This window comes from Saimiri boliviensis, chromosome 20, assembly GCF_048565385.1.
Source record: "Saimiri boliviensis isolate mSaiBol1 chromosome 20, mSaiBol1.pri, whole genome shotgun sequence".
In the NCBI taxonomy this organism is placed as follows: domain Eukaryota; kingdom Metazoa; phylum Chordata; class Mammalia; order Primates; family Cebidae; genus Saimiri; species Saimiri boliviensis.
Genome location: NC_133468.1, coordinates 7,779,295 through 7,805,000, shown reverse-complemented (window position 1 = coordinate 7,805,000; position 25,706 = coordinate 7,779,295). Strand labels below are relative to the sequence as shown.

The 25,706-nt window shown below is 43.4% G+C and overlaps 1 protein-coding gene and 1 pseudogene across 3 annotated transcripts in view; one reads left to right on the top strand and one right to left on the bottom strand.

Moving 5' to 3' along the window:
- Positions 1 to 25,706, top strand: part of FAF2 (Fas associated factor family member 2) — a 66,836-nt gene that overhangs the window by 15,491 nt on the left and 25,639 nt on the right. For 2 of the 3 annotated variants that reach the window (XM_039460492.2, XM_074390458.1), the window contains exon 2: positions 19,103 to 19,171. In XM_039460492.2, the coding sequence (XP_039316426.1) occupies positions 19,103 to 19,171 (69 nt within the window). Of the gene's footprint in view, positions 1 to 9,613; positions 9,841 to 19,102; positions 19,172 to 25,706 lie in introns of those variants that run through there. The other variant, XM_074390459.1, reaches the window with a different exon arrangement.
- LOC104652682 (SAP domain-containing ribonucleoprotein pseudogene) lies at positions 372 to 945 on the bottom strand (annotated as a pseudogene).

Sequence of the window (25,706 nt, the reverse complement as noted above, 5' to 3'; positions counted from 1 at the left end):
AATTTTTAAATTTTTTGTAGAGATAGGGTCTTGCTATGTTGCCCAGGCTGATCTTGCGCTTCTGATTCAAGTGATCCTCCCACCTTGGCCTCCCCAAGTGTTGGGATTATTGGTATGAGCTACTCAGCCTGGCTTTTGCCCATTTTTTAATGGGGTTATTCTTATTATTTGCTTATTGAATTAAGTTTCTTTTTTCCCCCTTGTTTTTCCTTTTTTTTTTTTTTTTTATTAACAAGCAACATAATCAAAAACAGAAACAAAAAAACCTTAAAGCTGAAACGGCAATAAGTCAAACTGCTGTTGCAGTTCACGGATGTACCTGGGGTACATGCTCCCTCATTGCAAGGCAGGATGTAGGCACATGACTGCATTTAGGTATATATGCGACCAAGAAGAATCAGAGAAATGGAAAACACTGGAGGACAGACAGTAACAAGAGCTTTGCACCAGGCAATCCCAAAGCGCTCTGCTCTCTTCCTCTTCTTTGCCTCTGTATCCTCTGTGGTTCCAGTTCCAGCTGAACTTGTGACAATCCCAAATCGTTCCTTCCTCTTTTTCAGTTTCTCGTCATCTTCAGACTTTCTGGAGATTGAAGAGACATTCAAACCAAATCTTTGGGCTCTCTTTCCTTCAGCTTATCCAAGTTAACCATAGGTTTGTAATCAGATGACAGACCTTTTGTTGGAACTGAAGAAATCCCAAATCTAGCTGCCTGAGCAACTTTCTTACTCTCCAAGCTCACAGGTACATTGAATCCTTCGGCCCTCTCTGCATTCTCTCAGTCTGTGGGATTTCAGATGTAATTTTCACCACTTTTCTCTGCTGCCACATCAACAGATTTTTCAGGGGGTTCTTCCTCTTTGACAGGAAGTTCTATAGGCTTTGTTTCTTCTTCCTCTGTTTCATCTCCCAGTACATCATCTTCATTTGCCTCCTCTTCAGCATGTTCTTCAAGATATGCCTGAAGTCTGTGGATAAGATCTTGCTTTATTCCCTTGGCTCCAAACTACGAGCAAGACAATCTTGCTGTAGTTCAGCAAGCTTCAGCTTATGGAGTTGCCATCTTGTTACCCCTCCTTAAGTTTCTTATATATTCTGGATATTAGGCCTTTGTCATATTGATAGCGTGCAAAGATTTTCTCCAATTTTGTCTGTTTACTCTGTTGATAGTTTCTTTTGCTGTGTAGAAGCTCTTTAGTTTAATTAGGTCTCACTTTTCAATTTTTGTTGCCTTAGTCATAAATTCTTTGCCAACACCAATGTCCAGAATGATATTACTAGGTTTTCTTCTAGGACTTTTACAGTTTTAGGTCTTACATTTAATGATTAATATTTTTAAACTTTACAGTGATGTTACAGGAATGGATCAGAAAGGCTGAGCGTGGTGGCTCATGCCTGTAATCTCAGCACTTTGGGAGGCTGAGGTGGGAGGATCACCCAAGTTCAGGAGTTTGAGATCAACCTAGCCAGCATGACAAAACCCCATCCTCATTAAAAATACAAAATTGGGCTGGACGAGGTGGCTCACACTTCTAATCCCAGCACTTTGGGAGGCTGGACGGGTGGATCATTTGAGGTCAGGAGTTCGAGACCAGCCTGGCCAACATGGCAAAACCCCATCTCTACTAAAAATACAAAAAAAAAAAAATTGGCCGGGCATTGTGGCATGCTTCTGTAATCTGGAGGCTGAGGCAAGAGTATCACTTGAGCCTGGGAGGCAGACGTGACAGTTAGCCAAGATGGTGCCACTGCACTCCAGCAGAGTGAGACTCCATCTCAAAAAAAAAAATGGCATTAATAAAAGATAATTTATTTGGTTCTTCCAAAATCAAATTGTAGTACTTCAGAACCTTTTAAGCTAGTTCAGACTCATCTTACAATGCTTTATAAATGTCTCTTTAATGTTTCCTTTATGTTGTTGTTTTTCTTTTTTTTTTGTTTGTTTTTTTTTTTTTTTTTTTTTTTTGAGACAGGGTTTCGCTCTTGTTACCCAGGCTGGAGTGCAATGGCGCGATCTCGGCTCACCGCAACCTCCGCCTCCTGGGTTCAGGCAATTCTCCTGCCTCAGCCTCCCGAGTAGCTGGGATTACAGGCAGGCGCCACCATGCCCAGCTAATTTTTAGTATTTTTAGTAGAGACGGGGTTTCACCATGTTGACCAGGATGGTCTCGATCTCTTGACCTCGTGATCCACCTGCCTCGGCCTCCCAAAGTGCTGGGATTACAGGCTTGAACCACCGCGCCCGGCCTGTTGTTTTTTTTCCTCGCTCAGATTCTGGAAGACCTCAGGTTTCTCAGTGATAATAATAGCTAACCTGATTTAATCTGTACAGCCCAAGGAACTGAGCACTATTTTTATTTACGTTTTACCAATGAGGAAGCTAAACCTAAGAAAGATACCTAAGGTCACCAAGCTAGTGTGTGGTAGAATTAAGAGTTACTGCCTTTTTTTTTTTTTTAACTTTTCTTTTTTTTTTTTTTCTTTGAGACAGAGTCTTGCTCTGTTGCCCAGGCTGTAGGGCAGTGGCACGATCTCGGCTCACTGCAACATCTGCCTCCCAGGTTCAAGTGATTTTCCTGCCTCTTCCTCCCTTGTAGCTGGGATTACAGGCGCGTGCCACCACGCCCAGCTAATTTTTGTAATTTTAGTAGAGATGGGGTTTCACCATGTTGGCCAGGCTTATCTCGATTTCCTGACCTCAAGTGATCTGCCCGCTTCAGCCTCCCAAAGTGCTGAGATTACAGGCATGAACCACTGAGCCTGGCTTTAAATTTTTCTATTGTTGCTGCACAAATTAAAATTGCTTGTGTCTCTAATTTTCCAACAAAGCTCAGCCACTTCTTCCACCTATTCTTTTTTTTTTTTCTTTTTCTTTTTTTAGTAGAGATGGGGTTTCTCCATGTTTATCAGGCTGGGCTTGAATCCTTGTCCTCAAGGCCTCCTGCCTTGGCCTCCCAAAGTGTTGGGATTACAGGTGTGAGTCACCATTGCCTGGCCCTCACCTATTCTTAATTGCTTGGATAAAGAATATTGTGGGTTTCTTTTTGGAAATATTTATTCATTTGATATTTTTATATATTCAAATATTTACCATTAAACATCCACACTCGTGTACTGCCATTGGGTCTAATCAGTTATCAAATATTTGAGAATCTGTTATTTAAGATTAAGATATGGAGGTTCGGGCACAGTGGCTCATGATTGTAATCCTAGCATTTTTGGGAGGCTGAGGTGGGCAGATCACTTGAGGTCAGGAGTTCGAGACAAGCCTGACAAACATGGAGAAACCCCATCTCTACTAAAAATTAGCCAGGCATGGTGGCATACTCCTGTAATCCCAGCTACTAGGGAGGCTGAGGCAGGAGAAAAGCTTTAACCCAGGAGTGGGAAGTTGTGGTGAGCTCAGATCATGCAATTGCACTTGAGTCTGTGCAACAAGAGCGAAACTCCGTCTCAAAAAAAAGATTAAGATATGGTTATCTCTTGATTTGCACAAACCATTTGGTTCCACATCTGGTGGTTTCCAAGCTAAATCTTTTTTTATTTTTGAGATAGGGTCTTGCTCTGTCACCTGGGCTGGAGTACAGTGGCATAACCATAGCTCACTGTAGCCTCAACCTTCTGGGCTCAAGTGATCCTCCCACCTGAACCTCCCAAGTAGTTGGGACTACATGCATATACCACCATGCCCAGCTAATTTTTATATTTTCTGTAGAGATAGGTCTCACTGTGTTGCCCAGGCTGCCAAACTGATTCTAAGTGAACATTCTTCAAGGGATGTTATTGTTTTTTTGTTTTTTAAAGACCTTCCTTTATGTGAATTTGTGAGGTTAAATTTTCTTTTTTTCTAAAAGCAGAACCTTTCAAAACCTTTACAATATTATATTGCAAATTTGGCATTTGATATGTACCCTTTTCTTTCTTTTCTTTTTTTAGAGACAGGGTTTTGCTCTAATCGCCCTGGCTAGAGTGCAATGGCACAATCTTAGCTCACTGCAACCTCCACTGTGCTGCTCCACCCCAGACTCAAGTGATTCTCTCACCTCACCCACCTAAGTAAATGGGATTACAGGCATGAGCCACCACACCCAGCTAATTTTTGTATTTTTAGTAGAGATGGGGTTTTACCATGTTGACCAGGCTGGTCTCGAACTCCTGACCTCAAATGATCTGCCCACCTTGGCCTCCCAAAGTACTGGGATTACAGGTGTGAGCCACTGAGCCTGGCCAGATATGCACCCATTTTCTAGTTTTATTTGACTCGGAGCCCTTTGTCCATAGGGGAAGACTGTATCAACATGTTTGTTGATCTTGTGCCTAAAGGAGAACAATTTCGTATACATCTATGGACTGATACTCAGCTACTAGTATATACAATAAAGAAATTGAAATTTTCTTTCTTTTTTTTTTTTTTTGAGACGGAGTTTTCGCTCTTGTTACCCAGGCTGGAGTGCAATGGCGCGATCTTGGCTCACCGCAACCTCCGCCTCCTGGGCTCAGGCAATTCTCCTGCCTCAGCCTCCTGAGTAGCTGGGATTACAGGCACGCGCCACCACGCCCAGCTAGTTTTTTGTATTTTTAGTAGAGACGGGGTTTCACCATGTTGACCAGGATGGTCTTGATCTCTCGACCTCGTGATCCACCCACCTCGGCCTCCCAAAGTGCTGGGATTACAGGCTTGAGCCACCGCGCCCGGCTTCTTTTTTTTTTTTTTTTTTTTTTAGGAGTTTGGCCCTTGTTGCCCAGGCTAGAGTGCAATGACACAATCTCAGCTCACTGCAGCCTCCTCCTGGATTCAAGCAATTCTCTTGCCTCAGCCTCTTGAGTAGCTGGGATTGCAGGCACCTGCCACCACGCCCAGTTAATTTTTGTATTTTAGTAGAGACAGAGTTTCACTGTGTTGGCCAGGCTAGTCTTGAACTCCTGACCTCAGGAGATCAGCTCTCCCCTGACCTCAGGTGATCTGCTGTCCTTGGCCTCCCAAAGTACTAAAATTATAGTCATGAGCTACCATGCCCAGGCCAGAAACTGAAATTTTCTGAATTAAGGATTTATTGAAAGCTATTTTAGTTGGGCACAGTGGCTCACGCCTGTAATCCCAGCACCTTGGGAAGCTGAGGCCAGTGGATTGCTTGAGGTCAGGAGCTGGAGACCAGGCTGGCCAACATGGTTTAACCCTGTCTCTACTAAAATACAAAAATTAGCCAAGCTTACTGGCGGACTTCATCTCAAAATAAATAAATAAATAAATAAATAAAACTATTTCAGGTAACAATAGGAGGCATTTGGCATGAGAGAGAATCTGGACTTTGGAAGTAGTTAGTCTAGATTTCAGTCTTCACTCTACCACTTATCATTATCTGGATATTCCTAGACAAGGAGTGTAACTTTTTGAATCTTTGGCTTTCTCAGTGATGAAAATAAGGGTTTCAATATTTACAGTATCTATTTTATTATATGGTAATAGATGTTTAGTAAATGGGGGAACTGCTGGTACTTAATTTGGAGTATCAGTAATTAAATGTGAATAATGAAGATCTGAATGTGTGTAAGAGTTTAAATTGCTCTAGATCAGAGCCTAGTCTTGATCACTTATAATTTCCTGCACGGATTTCAGATTTCATTTCTCCTACCACTATCAGAAAAGGCATACTGCCTATTACATAAAGCAGAGCAAAGCTGTCTGTGTGGTCGGAAGAAGAGAACAAAGATCCCTAGTTTTTGCCAAGTTTCTCTCTGGGAATAACTGAAAATGAGACCCAAAATATGCATTCTTAGCAAGCTAGAGCCAACAAGCCAATTGAAATTTAGAGTACTTAAATCTCAGCTGAGATTTCACACCAACCCCATGCAGTGTTTGTTGGTATAAACAGATGAGATATGGAAAGATAAACTCCTTTTAGGAAAAAGAGGAGATTACACCCTAGTTACCCAATCCCTATCCAAATAGTCGTTTGAGCCATCTGGTTAAAATACTACATACCATCTACTGTTTGTAATATCTTCTTTGAGTCATGCTTTAGCGAGGGGTAGATTAGGGATCACAGTATTTCAAAAGCTAGTCTCCAAGTGACTGACATCTTCTTGGAAGAGGAGGATGTTTGATCAAAGCTGGAGTAGGAAAGTAGTTCACACACTTCTCCAATCCCGCCTGTACATTTTACTAGATGTTTGACCAAAGCTGAAGTAGGAAAGTAGTATAGAATCGTTCACACAATTCCCCAGTCCTCCCTATGCATTTTACTAGAGATTGATCGGTGTTCAGTCTCTAGTAAAATACCTCAAAGGTAAAAAATACCTTTCTCTCACTGATACTGTCAGACAATTACATTTTTGTTTAACTTGCTGTAATTAAATGCAGTGCTCTCCAAAATCCTTGGAAAGTCAGTTTATGGAAGGGGAGTCATCTCTGAAGGAAGGAGGAAGGAGGGAAAGGATCATGGAGCAAGGGATTTTTCTCAGTAAGACAGACTGGGTTGGACCTGCCTAATGGATGATTTTTTTTCCTTTTTTTTTTTCCTGTTACCTGTCTCCCAGACCAGTAGCAGATTTGTGGTAGAAGTTGGTAACATTAGACACTTGGCCCTGAAAGACTGGAGAAAGAAAGGAGTGCACCGGGCGCGGTGGCTCAAGCCTGTAATCCCAGCACTTTGGGAGGCCGAGGCGGGTGGATCACGAGGTCGAGAGATCGAGACCAACCTGGTCAACATGGTGAAACCCCGTCTCTACTAAAAATACAAAAAATTAGCTGGGCATGGTGGCGCGTGCCTGTAATCCCAGCTACTCAGGAGGCTGAGGCAGGAGAATTGCCTGAACCCAGGAGGCGGAGGTTGCGGTGAGCCGAGATCGCGCCATTGCACTCCAGCCTGGGTAACAAGAGCGAAACTCCATCTCAAAAACAAAGAAAAAAAAAAAAAAAAAAAAAAAAAGAAAGGAGTGCCATAGTTAACATTTATGTGCATTGCAGCTGATTATGTACAGTGCTATCTCAAGCCACCTTAGATGTCAGTAGAGGTTTTGTTTTTTTTTTTTTGAGACAGAGTTTCGCTCTTGTTACCCAGGCTGGAGTGCAATGGTGCAATCTCGGCTCACCGCAACCTCCACCTCCTGGGTTCAGGCAATTCTCCTGCCTCAGCCTCCCGAGTAGCTGGGATTACAGGCACGCGCCACCATGTCCAGCTAATTTTTTTGTATTTTTAGTAGAGATGGGGTTTCACCATGTTGACCAGGATGGTCTCGATCTCTTGACCTCGTGATCCACCTGCCTCGGCCTCCCAAAGTGCTGGGATTACAGGCTTGAGCCACCGCGTCCGGCCGAGTGGTTTTTTTTTTTTAAGCCAGAGCCTTACTCTGTTGCCCAGCCTAGAGTACAGTGGTAGAATAACTCACTGCTGCCTACATCTCCCAAGTTCAGGCAAACTCCCCATGCTCTCTCTCCCCAACTCCCCATCCCCTGCTGTCCCTCCCCTATTCCCCTCCCCCTATAGACCCCAGATCATCATCGTGCTATGCTCAAGCTACTGCACTCCAGGCTGAGTGACAGGGAGACCCTGTCTCTAAAAAATACAGAAAATTTTAGGTCAGTTGTGTGGCCCATGCCTATAATCCTAGCACTTTGGGAGGCCAAAGTGGATGCATCACCTGAGGTGAGGGGTTCACGACCAGCCTGGCCAACATGATGAAACTCTATTTCCACTAAAAATAGGAAAATTAGCTGGGCATGGTGGCGTGTGCCTGTAATCCCAGCTACTCAGGAGGCTGAGGTGGGAGAATCGCTTGAACCCAGGAGGCAGAGGTTGCAGTGAGCCAAGATCGCACCACGGCACTCCAGTCTGGGCAACAGAGTGAGACTCCATCTCAAAAAAAAAAAAAAAAAAATTATCTTAGTTCTGAAGGAATTACTTTGGTAGGAGCTTGAAGCCTGTGACTGAGGTAGATCTGGCATTCCTCTGCTTCTGTTTTACCTCTCTTCCAGAAGTGCTGATAGCCAGACATTATTTATTGCTGATCAGAGAACTGGAGCAAAGCTAGTCGAATGTCTCCAGCCAAAACTGCAGTATTCTTTCTCTCTGAACAAAGCTGTCATTGCAAAACTTAGGTTGGCACTGAAATGGTGATGAATATTGGCTTGAGACATACTTAGCATTTGACTCACATTGAACCCAGCCCTTCCATCATAAGTTGGAATGGTTCTTTTGAAATGCATTTTGGGACTGTGCGTCAAGAACTCTAAAAATAATGTGTATTCTTTGACCCTAAGTTTTACCTAGATCCCAGGGAAGAAATCCTAAATACAGGCAAACTTCATAAACAGTAGTGTTCATCATAGTGCTATTTTTTTTTATATAAAAATCATCCTTGGGCCGGGCGTGGTGGCTCATTCATGCCTGTAATCCAAGCACTTTGGAGGCCAAGGCTGGCGGATCACCTGAGGTCGGGAGTTCAAGACCAGCCTGACCAATATGGTAAAACCCCATCTTTATATATTTAAAAAAAAAAAAAAAAAAAAAAAATTGGGCCGGGCGCGGTGGCTCAAGCCTGTAATCCCAGCACTTTGGGAGGCCGAGGTGGGTGGATCACAAGGTCAAGAGATCGAGACCATCCTGGTCAACATGGTGAAACCCCGTCTCTACTAAAAATACAAAAACTTAGCTGGGCATGGCGGCACATGCCTGTAATCCCAGCTACTCAGGAGGCTGAGACAGGAGAATTGCCTGAGCCCAGGAGGCGGAGGTTGCGGTGAGCCGAGATCGCGCCATTGCACTCCAGCCTGGGTAACAAGAGTGAAACTCCGTCTCAAAAAAAAAATTATCCTTGAAGATGTACATTATGATAGAATATTTTTCTTTCTTTTTTTTATTGCATTTTAGGTTTTGGGGTACATGTGAAGAACATGCAAAATTGTTGCATAGGTACACACATGGCAGTGTGATTTACTGCCTTCCTCCCCATCACCTATAATCTGGCATTTCTCCCCATGCTATCTCTCCCCAACTCCTCATCCCCCACTGTCCCTCCCCTATTTCCCACCCCCTACTCCCTACAGACCCCAGATCATCATAGTGCTATTTTTTTATTTTTATTCTTTTTTTTTTTTTTTTTTTTTGAGACAGGGTTTCACTCTTGTTACCCAGGCTGGAGTGCAATGGCGCGATCTCGGCTCACCGCAACGTCCGCCTCCTGGGTTCAGGCAATTCTCCTGCCTCAGCCTCCTGAGTAGCTGGGATTACAGGCACGTGCAACCATGCCCAGCTAATTTTTTTGTACTTTTAGTAGAGACGGGGTTTCACCATGTTGACCAGGATGGTCTCGATCTCTTGACCTCGTGATCCACCCGCCTCGGCCTCCCAAAGTGCTGGGATTACAGGCTTGAGCCACCGCGCCCGGCCCATAGTGCTATTTTAATAGTGAAAATTGGAAGCAGCTATAACATCTATGTGTAAATTGTTGTAGCCAGGTAGAGTATTATGTAACCATGATCATGAAGAGTAATGCATAAGGGTGTATTTGGTAAAATAAGACTCTGCAAAATTATAATTATCTAAAAGAGGATTTTTTTTTTTTTTTTTTTTGAGACGGAGTTTCGCCCTTGTTACCCAGGCTGGAGTGCAATGGCGCGATCTTGGCTCACCGCAACCTCCGCCTCCTGGGCTCAGGCAATTCTCCTGCCTCAGCCTCCTGAGTAGCTGGGATTACAGGCACGTGCCACCATGCCCACCTAATTTTTTGCACTTTTAGTAGAGACGGGGTTTCACCATGTTGACCAGGATGGTCTCGATCTCTCGACCTCGTGACCCACCCGCCTCGGCCTCCCAAAGCTAAAAGAGGATTCTCACGCAGGTAAGAAAAGAGAGAAGGCTCCCCAAACCTTGACTTGTATGCAGTGATGTGAGAGGTGGTATGAAAAAGTTGGTTCCCGGCTGGGCATGGTGGCTCACACCTGTAATCCGAGTACTTTGGAGGCCAAGGTGGGCAGATCACCTGAGGTCGGGAGTTCAAGACCAGCCTGACAAACATGGTGAAACCCCATCTTAAAAAAAAAAAAAAAAAAAAAAAAACCGGACGTGGTGGTTCACACCTGTAATCCCAGCACTTTGGGAAGCCGAGGTGGGTGGATCACCAGAGGTCAGGAGTTTGAGACCAGCCTGACCAACATGGAGAAACCCCGTTTCAATTAGAAAAAGAAAGAAACAAAGAAAAAGTTGGTTCCCAAGCCAGGAGAGAAAACACCAGAAAACTCCTGTAAAGATCAAAGGCAGTGATGAATGGATTCTTCTCAGCATACATAAAGTGTAGAATGGAGAAGAAAAGACCATTAAACGGTTTCCCATGTGATAATTTTTTTTAATTGTAAAGGAGGTTGAATCAAGCCCAAAAACTCTTCTTGGAGTCCGAGGAATTGGGAGGGAATATGTAAATGTAAACCACCACAGGGTAGCCTCTCACCCTGCCCCATTTCTAATCTTTCTAATATTTAAACTTTACCTAACTATACTAGGATTAAACACACACACACACACACACAAAACTTATAGAACATCCAGGTAGCCAACTCTGTCTGCATTATGGATGCAACTGTTTCTAGACAGTGAATGCCAAATGAGTTCAATGCACTAGCTTACTTTGACCTTGTGAAGAGATCACTAGAAAACCATCCTGCTCTGGCCCGGCGCGGTGGCTCACGCCTGTAATCCCAGCACTTTGGGAGGCCGAGGCGGGTGGATCACGAGGTCAAGAGATCGAGACCATCCTGGTCAACATGGTGAAACCCCGTCTCTACTAAAAAATAGATAAAAAAATTAGCTGGGCATGGTGGCGCGTGCCTGTAATCCCAGCTACTCAGGAGGCTGAGGCAGGAGAATTGCCTGAACCCAGGAGGCGGAGGTTGCGGTGAGCCGAGATCGCGCCATTGCACTCCAGCCTGGGTAACAGGAGCGAAACTCCGTCTCAAAAAAAGAAAAGAAAAGAAAACCATCCTGCTGACTAGCAGTGAGGTGGTTAGGTAGTTCCCACACAGTACACTTAGTGTGATGAAATCGTGTTTTTACTTTCGTCTGGCAGTCTGTTTCCACTTTTTCCCATTCTTTTGATTTATTTTTATTTTTATTTATTTATTTGTTTATTTATTTTGAGACGGAGTTTCGCTCTTGTTACCCAGGCTGGAGTGCAGTGGCGCGATCTCGGCTCACCGCAACCTCCGCCTCCTGGGTTCAGGCAATTCTCCTGCCTCAGCCTCCTGAGTAGCTGGGATTACAGGCACGCACCACCATGCCCAGCTATTTTTTTTGTATTTTTAGTAGAGACGGGGTTTCACCATGTTGACCAGGATGGTCTCGATCTCTTGACCTTGTGATCCACCCGCCTCGGCCTCCCAAAGTGCTGGGATTACAGGCTTGAGCCACCGCGCCCGGCCTATTTTTATTTTTTAAAAGCCTGTCAGTTTTAGCTGAGAGGTTTACAATGAGAGGTTTGTATATCTCGTGTTCTTTGTAGACAGATTTACTTGCACCCAGCTTAACTTGCAGCATTTTTTTAAAAAGTTCCCTCATATAGGCCCAGCACAGTGGCTCACTGCTTTGGGAGGCCGAGGTGAGAGGATTGCTTGAGGCCAGGAGTTTGAGACCAGCCTGGATGACGTTGTGAAATCTTTATCTCTACCAAAAAAAAAAAAAAAAGCCCCTGCTTCTTATACAGGTCAAATGGAAAAATATTGCCTGACATGAATGATCTATCCCCTGCTTTTCAGACCTTATCTGTCAACTTGCCAAGCTGGTTCTGCCTCCAGTGCTTCCTCCCTCCTTCAAGTTATGTTTTGTTTTATTTTTTTTACTTTTTAAATAAACTTGTCATTAGAAGATATTTAGATTAACAGAAAATTGTGAAGGTAATGTAGAAAATTCCCATAAGCCTCGTGCTCAGTGTTTCTTATTTAACAGCTTACATTATGAGTATGGTCCACTTGTCAAAATTGCTGAACCAGTATCGATACACTTTTTTTTTTTTTTTTGAGACGGAGTTTCGCTCTTGTTACCCAGGCTGGAGTGCAATGGCGCGACCTCGGCTCATCGCAATCTCCACCTCCTGGGTTCAGGCAATTTTCCTGCCTCAGCCTCCTGAGCAGCTGGGATTACAGGCCGGCGCCACCATGCCCAGCTAATTTTTTGTATTTTTAGTGGAGATGGGTTTCACCATGTTGACCAGGATGGTCTCGATCTCTTGACCTCATGATCCACCCACCTCAGCCTCCCAAAGTGCTGGGATTACAGGCTTGAGCCACCGCACCCGGCTCGATATACTATCATTAACAAAAGTCCATTCTTTATTCCAGTCTCCTTAGTTTTTACTTGATACTCTTTTTGTGTTTCAGGATTCCATTTAGGGTATACTACATACCATTTAGTAGTCATATCTTAGGTTCCTCTGGGCTGTGACAATTTCTTGAGCTTTTCTTGGTTTTGGTGACCTTGACAGTTTTCGGAAGTTCCAGTCAGGTATTTTGTAGATTATTTCTCGATTGACATTTGCCTGATGTTTCTCTCATAATTGAGCCTGAGATTACGGGTTTTTGACAGAAAGATTACAGAGGTAAAGTGCTATTTTCATTACATTTTCACTGTCAGTGTTTTGACCTTGATCACCTAGCTTTGATAGTGTTTGTCAAGTTTCTCCACTGTTAATCCCCCCGGCCACCATTTCCATACTGTTCTTTGGCAGGAAGTCACCATGCCTAGCACATTCTGGGAAGGAGTGAAAAGTTATGCTCTACTTCCTTGAAGGGAAAGGTAAATAGCTACATAAATTGCTTGGAATTCTTCTGCACAGGATATTTTTCTATTCTCCCCCATTCACCCATATATTTATATCATGCATATCTATTTTATTGCTTAAATTGTTTGAGCTGTTGCCACTGGGATCTTTTTCAGTTGACTCCTCTATCCTTTTTTTTTTCTTCATAGAGATGGGAGCTTGCTGTGTTGCCCAGGCTGGTACTGAACTCCTGGCCTCAAGCAGTCCTCCCACCATGGCCTCCCAAAGTGTTAGGATTACAGGCATGAGCTACCACTCCCAGCCTCCTTTATCCTTTTTACTACAAGATTGTCTAGGCATGTCTTAAATATTTCCTGCCCCAGTCCTAGAATCAGCTACTTCTTCAAGGAGCCCTGATTCTTTTTATTAGAGAATGTTATTAGAAACCAGGATCTGGGCATTAGGTGTGTTTGCTACTGGGATGTTGTTGCTTGTAGGGCCTTTCAGCTGACTGAGCAAGGGATATGCGTGTATGTATACTAAACTAAATTTTTCGGTATCCAATCATCTGTATCTATATTAAGTTAAACATGAGTTGATGTTTCCAACTCTATCCATTACAACTCTATCCATTCTAGCCGCCTTCTTTTGGTTATCTGTCACCTCCCACTTCTACAGTGAGAAAACTGACTTTCACCATTCACCATCTGTTTTCTTAATTGTTCAGTTCTGGGATATATTTGGAGATACAGTGGGTTCAGAATTAATACATACTCCCATGGGAAAAAACCTTACCAACTAGAGGACAGTGCTTACGTGTAGTTCCTGTTGCCTTTAATCTTACAGACTTCATTTCCAAGTTTCTTAGTTAGCAACCCCACCCCCCTTTGGTGAGGTTGTTTCACGTATTTTCTATTTAATTGGATTCTTAGGCTGGGCGCGGTGGCTCACGCCTGTAATCCCAGCACTTTGGGAGGCCGAGGCAGGTGGATCGCGAGGTCAAGAGATCGAGACCATCCTGGTCAACATGGTGAAACCCCGTCTCTACTAAAAACACAAAAAATTAGCTGGGCATGGTGGCCTGTAGTCCCAGCTACTCGGGAGTCTGAGGCAGGAGAATTGCTTGAACCCAGGAGACGGAGGTTGCGGTGAGCCGAGATCGCACCATTGCACTCCAGCCTGGGTAACAAGAGTGAAACTCTGTCTCAAAAAAAAAAAATGATTGGATTCTTTTGTCAAAGTCTGTATGTTCCATCCAGAGATGCTTCGAGTTCTGTGGATTTCTGTGTCTCAAAGTTTTTGCATATGTTGGCCTTCTGCCTGGAATGCTTTTCCCAGGTGTTTCCCCATGACTGGCCCCTTATCTTTCATTCAGATCTCTGCTCAAATATTATCTCCTTGAAGAGGCTTTCCTTGAGCACCCAATCTAAAGGAATCTTCTATAACAAAATGAAAATTTGTTAGTGTGTTTTCTTCTGTATGTATGATTTGTTTTGACCAGTCTCCATTTACTAGGATGAAAATTTAAAGAGGGCAGGGACTGTATCTTTATCCTGGATATACAAATACATGTTGATACATGAATGAATAATCCCGTCCCAGGTGTGTCCAGCATTGCTTATTTCTGGGGCATAGTTTTAGTACTGATCAGTAGTGATTGAAAGCAGGCTTGTTCAGTTGGGTTTCCAGCTCACCCTGCTTCACTACTTAAAAAGTGTTTTGCTTGCAAATTAGGTTAAGTATTTCAGCATATATTAAAGATATGCAGTCACTCTGATTGTTCTCTCCTACAATGTTTATAATCATTTATTTAAGGTTATTATTATTATTGAGATGAGGTCTCTCTGTCACCTAGGCTGGAGTGCAGTGACACTGTTTACTGCAGCCTTGACCTCCCCAGGCTCAGGTGATTCTCCCACCTCAGCTTATTGAGTAGCTGGAATTACAGGTGCACCACCACACAGGGCTAATTTTTTTGTATTTTTTATAGAGATGGAGTTTCTCCCTATTGCCCAGGCTGGTCTCCACCCACCAGCTTGGCCTCACACAGACCTAGGATTGCAGGTGTGAGCCACTGCACCCAGCCTAAAAGTTATTTTAGTGAGGGATTTATAATCCCTACTCCTACTTAGAATTACGTATCAATACCATGGATTTCCCAGGTTGGCCATATGTTAGAATCAGCTGAGGAGCTTTAAAGCAAACACTACTTTCTGAACTCTTTCCTGACGTAATGATTTTCAGAAAATTCTACAAGTTAGTTAGTTAGTTAGTTAGTTAAGTTATTGACAGAGTCTCACACTGCCGCCCAGGCTGTAGTGCAGTGGCACAATCTCAGCTCACTGCAATCTCTTCCTCCTGGGTTCAAGCAGTTTTCCTCCCTCAGCCTCCTGAGTAGCTGGGACTACAGGCATGTGCCACCACGCCCAGCTAATTTTTTTTCCCCTCTAACATGTGGGAATTTTTTTTTTTGTTTTTTTTTGTTTGTTTGTTTTTTTGGTTTTTTTTTTTGTTTTTGTATTTTTAGTAGAGACAGGGTTTCACCATGTTAGCCAGGATGGTCTCGAGCTCCTGACTTCGTGATCTGTCCGCCTCGGCCTCCCAAACTGCTGGGATTCCAGACATCAGCCACTGTGCCCGGCCCAAATTTGTAATTTTTTAACAACCAGCGTGGCATCTAGTCAGAACATTTTAAATTAAAACCCCCCAGTAGCCAGGTGTGGTGGCTCACACGTGTAATCCCAACGCTTTGGGAGGCAAAGGTGGGAGGATCGCTTGGGCCCAGGAGTTCAACACCAGCCTGGGCAACATGGTGAAATCCTGTCTCTACCCCAGAAAAATAGAAAAATTCGCCAAGCATTGTGGTGCACACCTGTGGTTTCAGCTACTCGGGAAGCTAAGATGGGAGGATCACTTGAGCCTGGGAGATAGAGGTTGTAAGTGAGCCAAGATCGTGCCACTGTGCTCTAGCCTGGGCAATGGAGCCAGACAGAGCCTGTCTTAAAAAAAAAAAAAAAACCAATCCCAAAACAAAACCTGAGTGTATTAATGTACAATGAGATTTTGTAGTAATATCTAGAGGATTTCAGATTATAGCTATGATGACTGAAGCTTATACAAAAAGGTCTTTTTAACTTGGACTGATTTTTCTACAACTGTTTAAGTCCTTACTGTGTGCTTGGTACTAGTGAATATTATAGTGAATTGTTTCCTGCTGTCAGGGAACTTACATTACGCCCTCTAAGAAGGCAGTAGAATGAACATAAAGAATCATAAAGGAAACAGTAGTCACATAAGAGAGTTAGAAAGCAATTTTGGTATTTAGAGGAGGGAGTAGTCATTTGCACACTGGGAAGAAGGTAAGATTAAAGTCCAGTTCTTTTTTTTGAGATGGAGTCTCACTCTGTCACCAAGGCTGGAGTACAGTGGCATGATTTTGACTCACTGCAGCCTCTGTCTCCTCGGTTCAAGCGATTCTCCTGCTGCAGCCTCCCAAGTATCTGGGACTACAGGTGTGCACCACCATGCCCATCTAAGGTTTTGGTTTTTTTTTTGTTTATTTTTGTTTTTTTTTGAGACAGAGTTTTGCTCTTGTTACCCAGGCTGGAGTGCAATGGCGCGATCTCGGCTCACCGCAACCTCTGCCTCCTGGGTTCAGGCAATTCTCCTGCCTCAGCCTCCTGAGTAGCTGGGATTACAGGCACACGCCACCATGTCCAGCTAGTTTTTAGTATTTTTAGTAGAGACGGGGTTTCACCATGTTGACCAGGATGGTCTCGATCTCTTGACCTCGTGATCCACCCGCCTCGACCTCCCAAAGTGCTGGGATTACAGGCGTGAGCTACCGCGCCCGGCCTAGAGGAGTTTCTTGAGGATAGAGATTATATCTTACTCATTTTATATCACTCCAACATAGTTAAGTGCTGTACAGAATAGGCAGGCAGCACACATTTGTCAAATGAAAGGATGGATGTTTTGGCTTTTATATTAGGCTCTGAAGGAATGCTAGCGTTTAGCTCTGTGGAAATTCTGGGTGTGAGATATATACGTTACATTTGTGGGGTATTGGACATCTGAAGGGAAATAGTGAGAACATACTGTAACTGCAGCGGCTCACGCTTTTTATCCCAGTACTTTCGAAGGCCACGGTAGGAAGATCTTTTGATCGCAAGAACTGGATACCAGCCTGAACAACATAGTGAGACCCTGTATAAGAGAAAAAGAAAGAGCGAAGGGGGTGGAGGGGGGAGAGAGAAAGAAAGAAAGAAGGAAAGAAAGGGGAGGAAGGGAAGGAAGAAAAATAATAACCTAGAAAGCTAGGCAGGTAGGGACAGCATTATAGAAACACTTAAATGCCAGGCCAAAGATTTTGGAATTTGTCTGCCACCATGCCAGGCTAATTTTTCTATTTTTAGTAGAGACAAGGTTTTACCATGTTGGCCAGGCTAGTCTCGAACTCCTGACCTCAAGTGATCCGCCTGTCTTGGCCTCCCAAAGTGCTGGGATTACAGGCATGAGCCATTGCACCCAGTTTTCCTGGATATTTTAGAAGGTGATGGTGTTGTTAACAGATACAGTGGTGTTAAATGATGAATTTGAGGTTGTGGTGCCACATGTAGGTGGAAATGTTGATTAGGCTGTTAGACATGTGCTGCTAAATTTCAGAAGTGATGGTGGGTCCAGGTTAAATTGGGAGTCATCTGCATACGAAAGAGTGGTAAAGCCTGGCACGGTGGCTCATGTGTATAAACCCAGCACCTTGGGAGGCCCAGTATTTTCGGAGGCTGAGGCAGGAGGATTGCTTGAACCCAGGAGGTGGAGACCAGCCTGGGGAACATCGGGAGACCCTGTCTTTACAAAAATAAAATAATTAGCTGGGTTTGGTGGTGCATACCTGCAATACCAGCTATTCAGAAGGCTGAGGTAGGAGGATTGCTTCCGCCTGGGAGGTTGAGACTGCAGTGAGTAATGATTGCACTACTCCACTCCAACCTGGGTGACAGAGCTAGACTCTGTCTCAAAAAGAAGAAAAAAGGAGGGGGAGTTAAGTTTTACACAGTTCATATTATAAACTAAGTTAATACCGGCATATAAAATGAAATAAGTTAATGAAAAGCATGACGTTTTACAGGAAGGGCGCATCTCATCATTATTGTAGAGGTTGAGTATTCCAAGTCTAAAATGCTTGGAACCAGAAGTGTTTCAGATTTGGATTGTTTTCAATTTTGGAATACGGTATTTACATTATACTGGTTGAGTATCTCAAATCTGAAATGTTCCACTCTGTATTTCCTTTAAGACATGTCAGCACTCAAAATGTTTTGAAAAATGTTAGAGCATTTTAGATGTCAGATTTGGGATGGTCAGTCTGTACTATAAACAGAATAGTTGTTTAGCATTAAATAATATTTTGCTTAGGCTGGGTGTGGTGGCTCATGTCTGTAATCCCAGCACTTTGGGAGGCTGAGGCAGGTGGATCACAAGGTCAAAAGTTCAAAACCAGCCTGGCCAACATGGTGAAACCCCATCTCTACTAAAAATATAAAAACTAGCTGGGTGTGGTGGTGCATGCCTATAATCCTAGCTACTCAGAAGGCTGAGGCAGGAGGATTGCTTGAACCCAGGAGGCAGAGGTTGCAGTGAGCTGAAATCACCCCATCACACTCCAGCCTGGGGGACAGAGCAAGACTCTGCCTCAGAAGAAGAAAAAGAAAATAATATTTTGCTTAGCCTACAGTTTGAAAAATCCTTAAAAACTTGAGTTTGAGAGAAGAATATTGATCTGAATCAGTAGTCCTTTTAGTTGAAAGCCTTGAAGTTTTAAAAGGAATTATCATTTTTTTACTTCTGTATGAGCCTGGAACAGTTAGCTGACTGTATAAATTCTGAATCAGTGAAGGTTTACCATACTTTTTTTTTTTTTTTTTTTTTTTTTTTTGAGACGGAGTTTCGCTCTTGTTACCCAGGCTGGAGTGCAATGGCGCGATCTTGGCTCACCGCAACCTCCGCCTCCTGGGTTCAGGCAATTCTCCTGCCTCAGCCTCCTGAGAAGCTGGGATTACAGGCACGCGCCACCATCCCCAGCTAATTTTTTGTATTTTTAGTAGAGACGGGGTTTCACCATGTTGACCAGGATGGTCTCGATCTCTCGACCTCATGATCCACCCGCCTCGGCCTCCCAAAGTGCTGGGATTACAGGCTTGAGCCACCGCGCCCGGCAGGTTTACCATACTTTAACATCCACTTTTAACATTTTTAGTATATTTTCTTACTAGCAGTATTTGGTGTAAAACTACTCACATGTATACTGTTGGTTTTTCTCTAAGTAACTTTTGGTTTTCATCCGTCTTTGCAGGATCTTACTGGCATAGAATCTATGGATCAGTGTCGCCATACCTTGGAACAGCATAACTGGAACATAGAGGTATAATAGAATGCATTCTGAGCTTATTTCTTTTTCTCTGGTCTGATTAAGAATCAAAACCATATGTTTTTCCATAGCAGGCATCTTTTCAGTTGATTTTTTTTTTTTTTTTTTTTTTTTTCAGAATTATGACTCTAAAAATAAGAGAGTGGGAAGGTAAAGAATGTGAGAAAGTTTATAAAATAATAGAAAAATTTGTGACTAAATCCCTCAATATAGTGCCCACCCCTTACTGTTAGTGTCTTATTGGGAAAACAATTGGTTTTTATATATTTAGTTTTTAACTAGACATCTTTATGGGAACCATCTTCTTACATATTTTATAGTTTATTCTTTTGGGGTTGTCTAGGTAATCATGTTCTCCGCATCTCTTTTTCTTGACCATTGAATTAGCTAGAACTCTTAAAACACTGTCAGTTGATAATGGTAATAGCATTTTGTCCTTACTATAAATGCCTCTGATTTGTGTGTGTGTGAGTGTGTGTGTGTGTGTGTGTGTGTGTGATGATCTATCTCGCTCTGTTTCCCAGGCTAGAGGGCAGTGGTGTGCTCTTGGCTCACTGCAACCTTTGCCTCCCAGGTTCAAGTGATTCTCCTGATTCAGGCTTCCAAGTAGCTAGGATTACAGCGCACAACACTGCGCCCAGCTAATTTGTATTTTTAGTAGAGATGGGGTTTTACTATGTTGGCCAGGCTGGTCTTGAACTCCTGACCTCAGATGATCCACCTGCTTCAGCTTTCCAAAGGGCTGGGATTACAGGCGTGAGGCACTGCACCTGGCCATGCCTCCGATTTTTTATGAGCAAGTATGATGTTGGTTGTTACTGTGAGATAGATCCCCAAGGATGTAAGCTCCATGAGAGCAGAGATTTGTTTTTGTTTTAACTGCTGTATTCTCAGCATATAACACAGAAATAAATATCTCTTGACTCTTCGCTTCCATTCTTAGCATATTAATGGTTTATACTGAGTGGACGTTGAATTTTGTCAGACATTCATTGATCTCAAGTTACTGTTTTAATTATTATATGCTATTTAAATAGGGTGCTGGATTCCTAAAACCATATTTCTAATATGATTTAGATATTTAACACATTTTTGAGCTATTAAATTCTAGGCTGTGGCATTATACCAGTGAACAAAATAAGTCCTTACTCTTTTTTAGTTTTCTTGAGACAGGGTCTTGCTCTGTCACCTGGGCTGGAATGCAGTGGCACAATCATACCTCACTCACTGCAGCCTTGGACTCTGGGCTCAAGCGATTTTCCTGCCCCAGCCTCCCAAATAGCTGGGACTACAAACGTGTAACACCATGCCCACCTAATTTTTAAATTTTGTATGGAGACGGGGTCTTGCTGTGTTGCCCAAGCTAGTCTTGAATTCCTGGGCTCAAGCAGTCCTTCTGCTTCAGCTTTCCAAAGTACTGGGATTACAGGTGTGAGCCACCACATCTGGCCAAGTCCCTACTCTTGTGGAACTTAATTCTAGAGAATTTCAGTTTGTAAAAATGACGGGAAGGGAACATCACATACCGGGGGCTTTCGGGGGATAGGGGAGGTAGCATTAGGAGAAATACCTAATGTAGATGACGGGTTGATAGGTGCAGCAAACCACCATGGCACGTGTATACCTGTGTAACAAACTTGCACGTTCTGTACATGTATCCCAGAACTTGAAGTATAATTTAATAAAAATAAATGACAAATGAGTGGATAGGAAATGGAACAGTGGATCTGGAGAGTTTTGCTTTTTGTTTTTGTTTTATTTATTTTTTTTAATTTTTATTTATTTATTTATTTTTTTGAGACGGAGTTTTGCTCTTGTTGCCCAGGCTGGAGTGCAATGGCGCGATCTCGGCTCACCGCAACCTCCGCCTCCTGGGTTCAGGCAATTCTCCTGCCTCAGCCTCCTGAGTAGCTGGGATTACAGGCACACGCCACCATGCCCAGCTAATTTTTAGTATTTTTAGTAGAGACGGGGTTTCACCATGTTGACCAGGATGGTCTCGATCTCTTGACCTCGTGATCCACCCACCTCAGCCTCCCAAAGTGCTGGGATTACAGGTTTGAGCCACCGCGCCTGGCCCCTGTTTTTTTTATTTTTAAGAGACAAGGTCTCACTCTGTCACCCAAGCTGGAGTACAGGTTTGATCATAGCTTACTGCAGTTGAACTCTTGGGCTCAAGCATTCCCCCGACCTCAGCCTCAAGTAGATGGGACTACAGGCCCACACTACCACACCAAGCCCTAGTGTTCAAGTTTTTGTGTGAATATATGTTTTCGTTTCTCTTGAATGTATACCTAGGAATGGACTTTGCTGATTCGTATGATAACACTGCATTTAACCTTTTGAAGAACTCCCAGACTGTTTTCTTTTTTCTTTCTTTCTTTCTTTTTCTTTTTCTTTTTTTTTTTTTTTTTTTTTGAAACAGAGTCTTGCATGCTCTGTTGCCCAGGCTGCAGTGCAGTAGCACGATCTCAGCTCACTGCAACCTCTACCTCCTGGGTTCAAGCAGTTCTCCTGCCTGAGCCTCCTGAGTAGCTGGGATTACAGGCGTCCACCACCTTGCCCGCTAATTTTTGTATTTTTAGTAGAGATGGGGTTTCACCATGTTGGTCAGGCTGGTTTTTTGTTTTTTTTTGAGACAAGAGTTTCGCTCTTGTTACCCAGGCTGGAGTGCAATGGCGCGATCTTGGCTCGCTGCAACCTCCACCTCCTAGGTTCAGGCAATTCTCCTGCCTCAGCTTCCCGAGTAGCTGGGACTACAGGCGTGTACCACCATGCCCAGCTAATTTTTGTATTTTTAGTAGAGACGGGGTTTCACCATGTTGGCCAGGATGGTCTCGATCTCTTGACCTTGTGATCCACCCTTCTCGGCCTTCCAAAGTGCTGGGATTATAGGCATGAGCCACCGCACCCAGTGGTCAGGCTGGTTTTAAACTCCTGACCTCAGATGATCTACCCGCTTTGGCCTCCCAAAGTGCTGGGATTATAGGCATGAGTCAGTGTGTCTGGCCAGCCCCCACATTGTTTTCAAAGTGATTATACCAATTTAAATTCCCAACAGCATTGTATGAAGGTCCCAATTTCTCCACACCCTCACCAACACTTACTAATATTTGTCTTTTAGACCATACCCACCATAGTGAGTGTGAAGCACTATCTCTATATGGTTTTGATTTACATTTGCCTAGTGGCTACAGTGATGTTGAATATTTTCTTATATTCTTGTTGACCATTTGTATATCTTCTTTGCAAAAATGTCTATTCAAGTCCTTTGCCAGTTTTTAAATGTGGTTGTCTTTTTCATGCTGAGCTGTGAAAGGATTTTTTTTTTTTTTTTTTTTTTTGAGATTAAGTCTCACTCTATAGCACAGGCTGGAGTGCAGTGGGGTAATCATGGCTTACTGCAACCTCTGCCTCCTGGGTTCAAGCAATTCTCCTTGCTCAGCCTCCTAAGTAGCTGGGACGATAGGCATGCACCATCACACCCGGCTAATTTTTATATTTTTAGTAGAGACAGAGTTTCTCTGTGTTAGCCAGGCTGGTCTTGAACTCCTGGACTCCAGTGATCCACCCGCCTCAGCCTCCCAAAGTGCTGGGATTACAGGCGTGAGCCACTGTGTCCCGCCAGTTTTTGTTTTTTGAGACAGGATTTCTCTCTGTTGCCCAGGCTGGAGTACAGTGGTACTATTATGACTAACTGCAGCCTTGACCTCCCAGACTCAAGTGATCCTTTCATCTCAGCTTCCTGAGTAGCTAGGACTACAGGCACACACCACCACACCCAGCTAATATTATTTATTTTTTGTACAGATGGGTTCTATCTCTATATTGCTCAGGCTGGTCTTAAACTCTTGGGCTCCAGTGATTCTTCCACCTTGTCTTCCCAAAGTGCTGGGATTACAGGCATGAGCCACCACGCCTGGCACTTATCTGATAATGGATTTTCAAACATTTTCTCCCATTCTGTGAGTTATCTTTTTATGCTCTTGATAGTGGTTTGTGGTTTTTGTTTTTTGTTTTGAGAGACAAAGTCTTGCTCTTGCTCCGTTGCCCAGGCCAGAGTGCAGTGGCATGATCATAGCTCACTGTAATCCTGAACTCCTGGGCTCAGGAAGTCTTCCTGCCCCAGCCTCTCTGATACCTGGGACTATGGTGCATGCCATCTTGCCCCATTCATGATAGTGTAATTTGATGCAGAATAGTTTTTCATTTTTTATGAAGTCCAGTTTTACCTACTTTTTTCTTTTGTCACTTGTGCTTTTGTTGTCATATCTAAGATACTTTTGCCTAATCTGAGGTTGTGAAGATTTATACCCTTGTTTTAAGAGTTTTATAATTTCAGCTCTTACATTTAAGTATTTGATGTATTTGTAGTTAATTTTATGTATGGTGTGATCCAGGGGTTAATCCACTTTCTTTTGTATTGGATATCCAGTTATCTCAGCACCATTTCTTGAAAGACTGTTCTTTACTCATTGAATTATAAAACCAGGGTACCACCTGATATTAGCCCAACTGCAAAATTGGAAGCCAGTTATTGAGTTTGGAGGGCACACTGCCCTCCTAAAGACCACCTTCACTTCTGAAACCAACCGCAATTTCAGAGGGTTACAAAACCATACTCATATTTGCGAATTCACCAGAACTCACTGAAAGCTGTTATGGTCATGATTATAGTTTATTATAGGGAGCACAGAGATTAAAATCAACTAAAGGAAGAGACAAATAGCACAGAGTTAGCCAGGCATGGTGGCTCATGCCTGTAGTTGCAGCACTTTAGGAGGCCAAGGTGGGCAGATCACGAGGAGTTTGAGACCATCCTGGCCAACATGGTGAAACCTGTCTCTACTAAAAATACAAAAATCAGCTGGATGTGGCAGTGCATGCCTGTAATCCCAGTTACTTGGGAGGCTGAGACAGGAGAATTGCTTGAACCTGGGAGGTGGAGGTTGCAGTGAGCTGAGATTATGCCACTGCCCTCCAGCCTGGTGACAGCTAGACTCTGTCTCAAAATAAATAAATAAATAATAGAGCAGAGTCTTAAAGGATTTTAGACATGAAGCTTGCATACTACGCTCCTGCAGAGTCAGGACACATTACCTTCTTGGCATAGATGTATGACAGTATGCATGAAGCACAGCACAGCAGCCCCTTCTTACCCACAGTTTCACATTCTGTGGTTTCAGTTACTTATAGGCAGCTATGGTTTGAAAATATTAAGTGGAAGATTCCAGAAATAAACAATTCATAAGTTTTAAAATACATGCTGTTCTGAGAAGCATGATGAAATCTTACACTGTTCCATTCTACCTTACCCAGAACACAAATTGTCCCTTTGTCCAGCGTCTCCACTCTGTATACAGGGCCCACCTGTTTTTTTTTTTGTTTTTTTTTTTGAGACGGAGTTTCGCTCTTGTTACCCAGGCTGGAGTGCAATGGCGCGATCTCGGCTCACCGCAACCTCCGCCTCCTGGGTTCAGGCAATTCTCCTGCCTCAGCCTCCTGAGTAGCTGGGATTACAGGCACGCGCCACCATGCCCAGCTAATTTTTTGTATTTTTAGTAGAGACGGGGTTTCACCATGTTGACCAGGTTGGTCTCGATCTCTCGACCTTGTGATCCACCCGCCTCAGCCTCCCAAAGTGCTGGGATTACAGGCTTGAGCCACCGCGCCCGGCCAAGGGCCCACCTGTTAATCACTTAGTGGCTGTTTTTAGATCAACTGTTGTGCTGTTACAGTGCCTTTGTTGAGGTCCCCCTATTTTGCCTAATATTAGCCCCAAAGCACAAGAGTAGTGATGCTGGTAACTCAGAGATGCCAGAGAGAAGTCAGGAAATGTGTCCTTCATGTGAAACGGTTAAAGTTCCTGACTGAAGGAAATTAAAAAATTGTATGCTGAGGTTGCTAAGATCTAGCTTGTGTTTGTGAAATTGGGAAGAAAGAAGAAGAAATTCATGCTAGTTTTGTTGTCACACCTCTGGCTGCAAAAATTACAGCCACAGTGCGTGTTAAGTACTTAGTTAAGATGGAAAAGGCGTCGTTTTTGAGTGGAAGACGTGAAGAGAAATAGCTTTCGATCAATAGTATTCAGGTTTAGTACTATACCTGGTTTCAGGCGTCCTCTAGAGGTCTTGGAACATATCCCTGTGAATAAGGAGGGACCACAGTATTGCCTACCAGGTGCTTCCAGAGTATGTATTAGGGCGTCATTATATAAACATGATTGATTTGTTTAGCTGCCCACATGGTTGAACTCAATCTTCAAGTCAACTGATAACAAGTTGTCCAAAGTCCCCTACCCTGAACCACATGGTTGGTCTTTCTGGTAAGGCCAGCTTTTTCATCCTAAGACTACTGGGTGTTGAAGCTACAACCTAAAATCTGGTAACAAAGACATACTGATTAGGTCTGACATGGATTACCTCCCAAAGGCAAAGGCCAGACATCTCTTTGAATAAGGTCAACTTGTTTACTACATTGAGACAAATATCTATTTAAGGACCAAAGTTAAGGAGAGAATTAGTTTTTT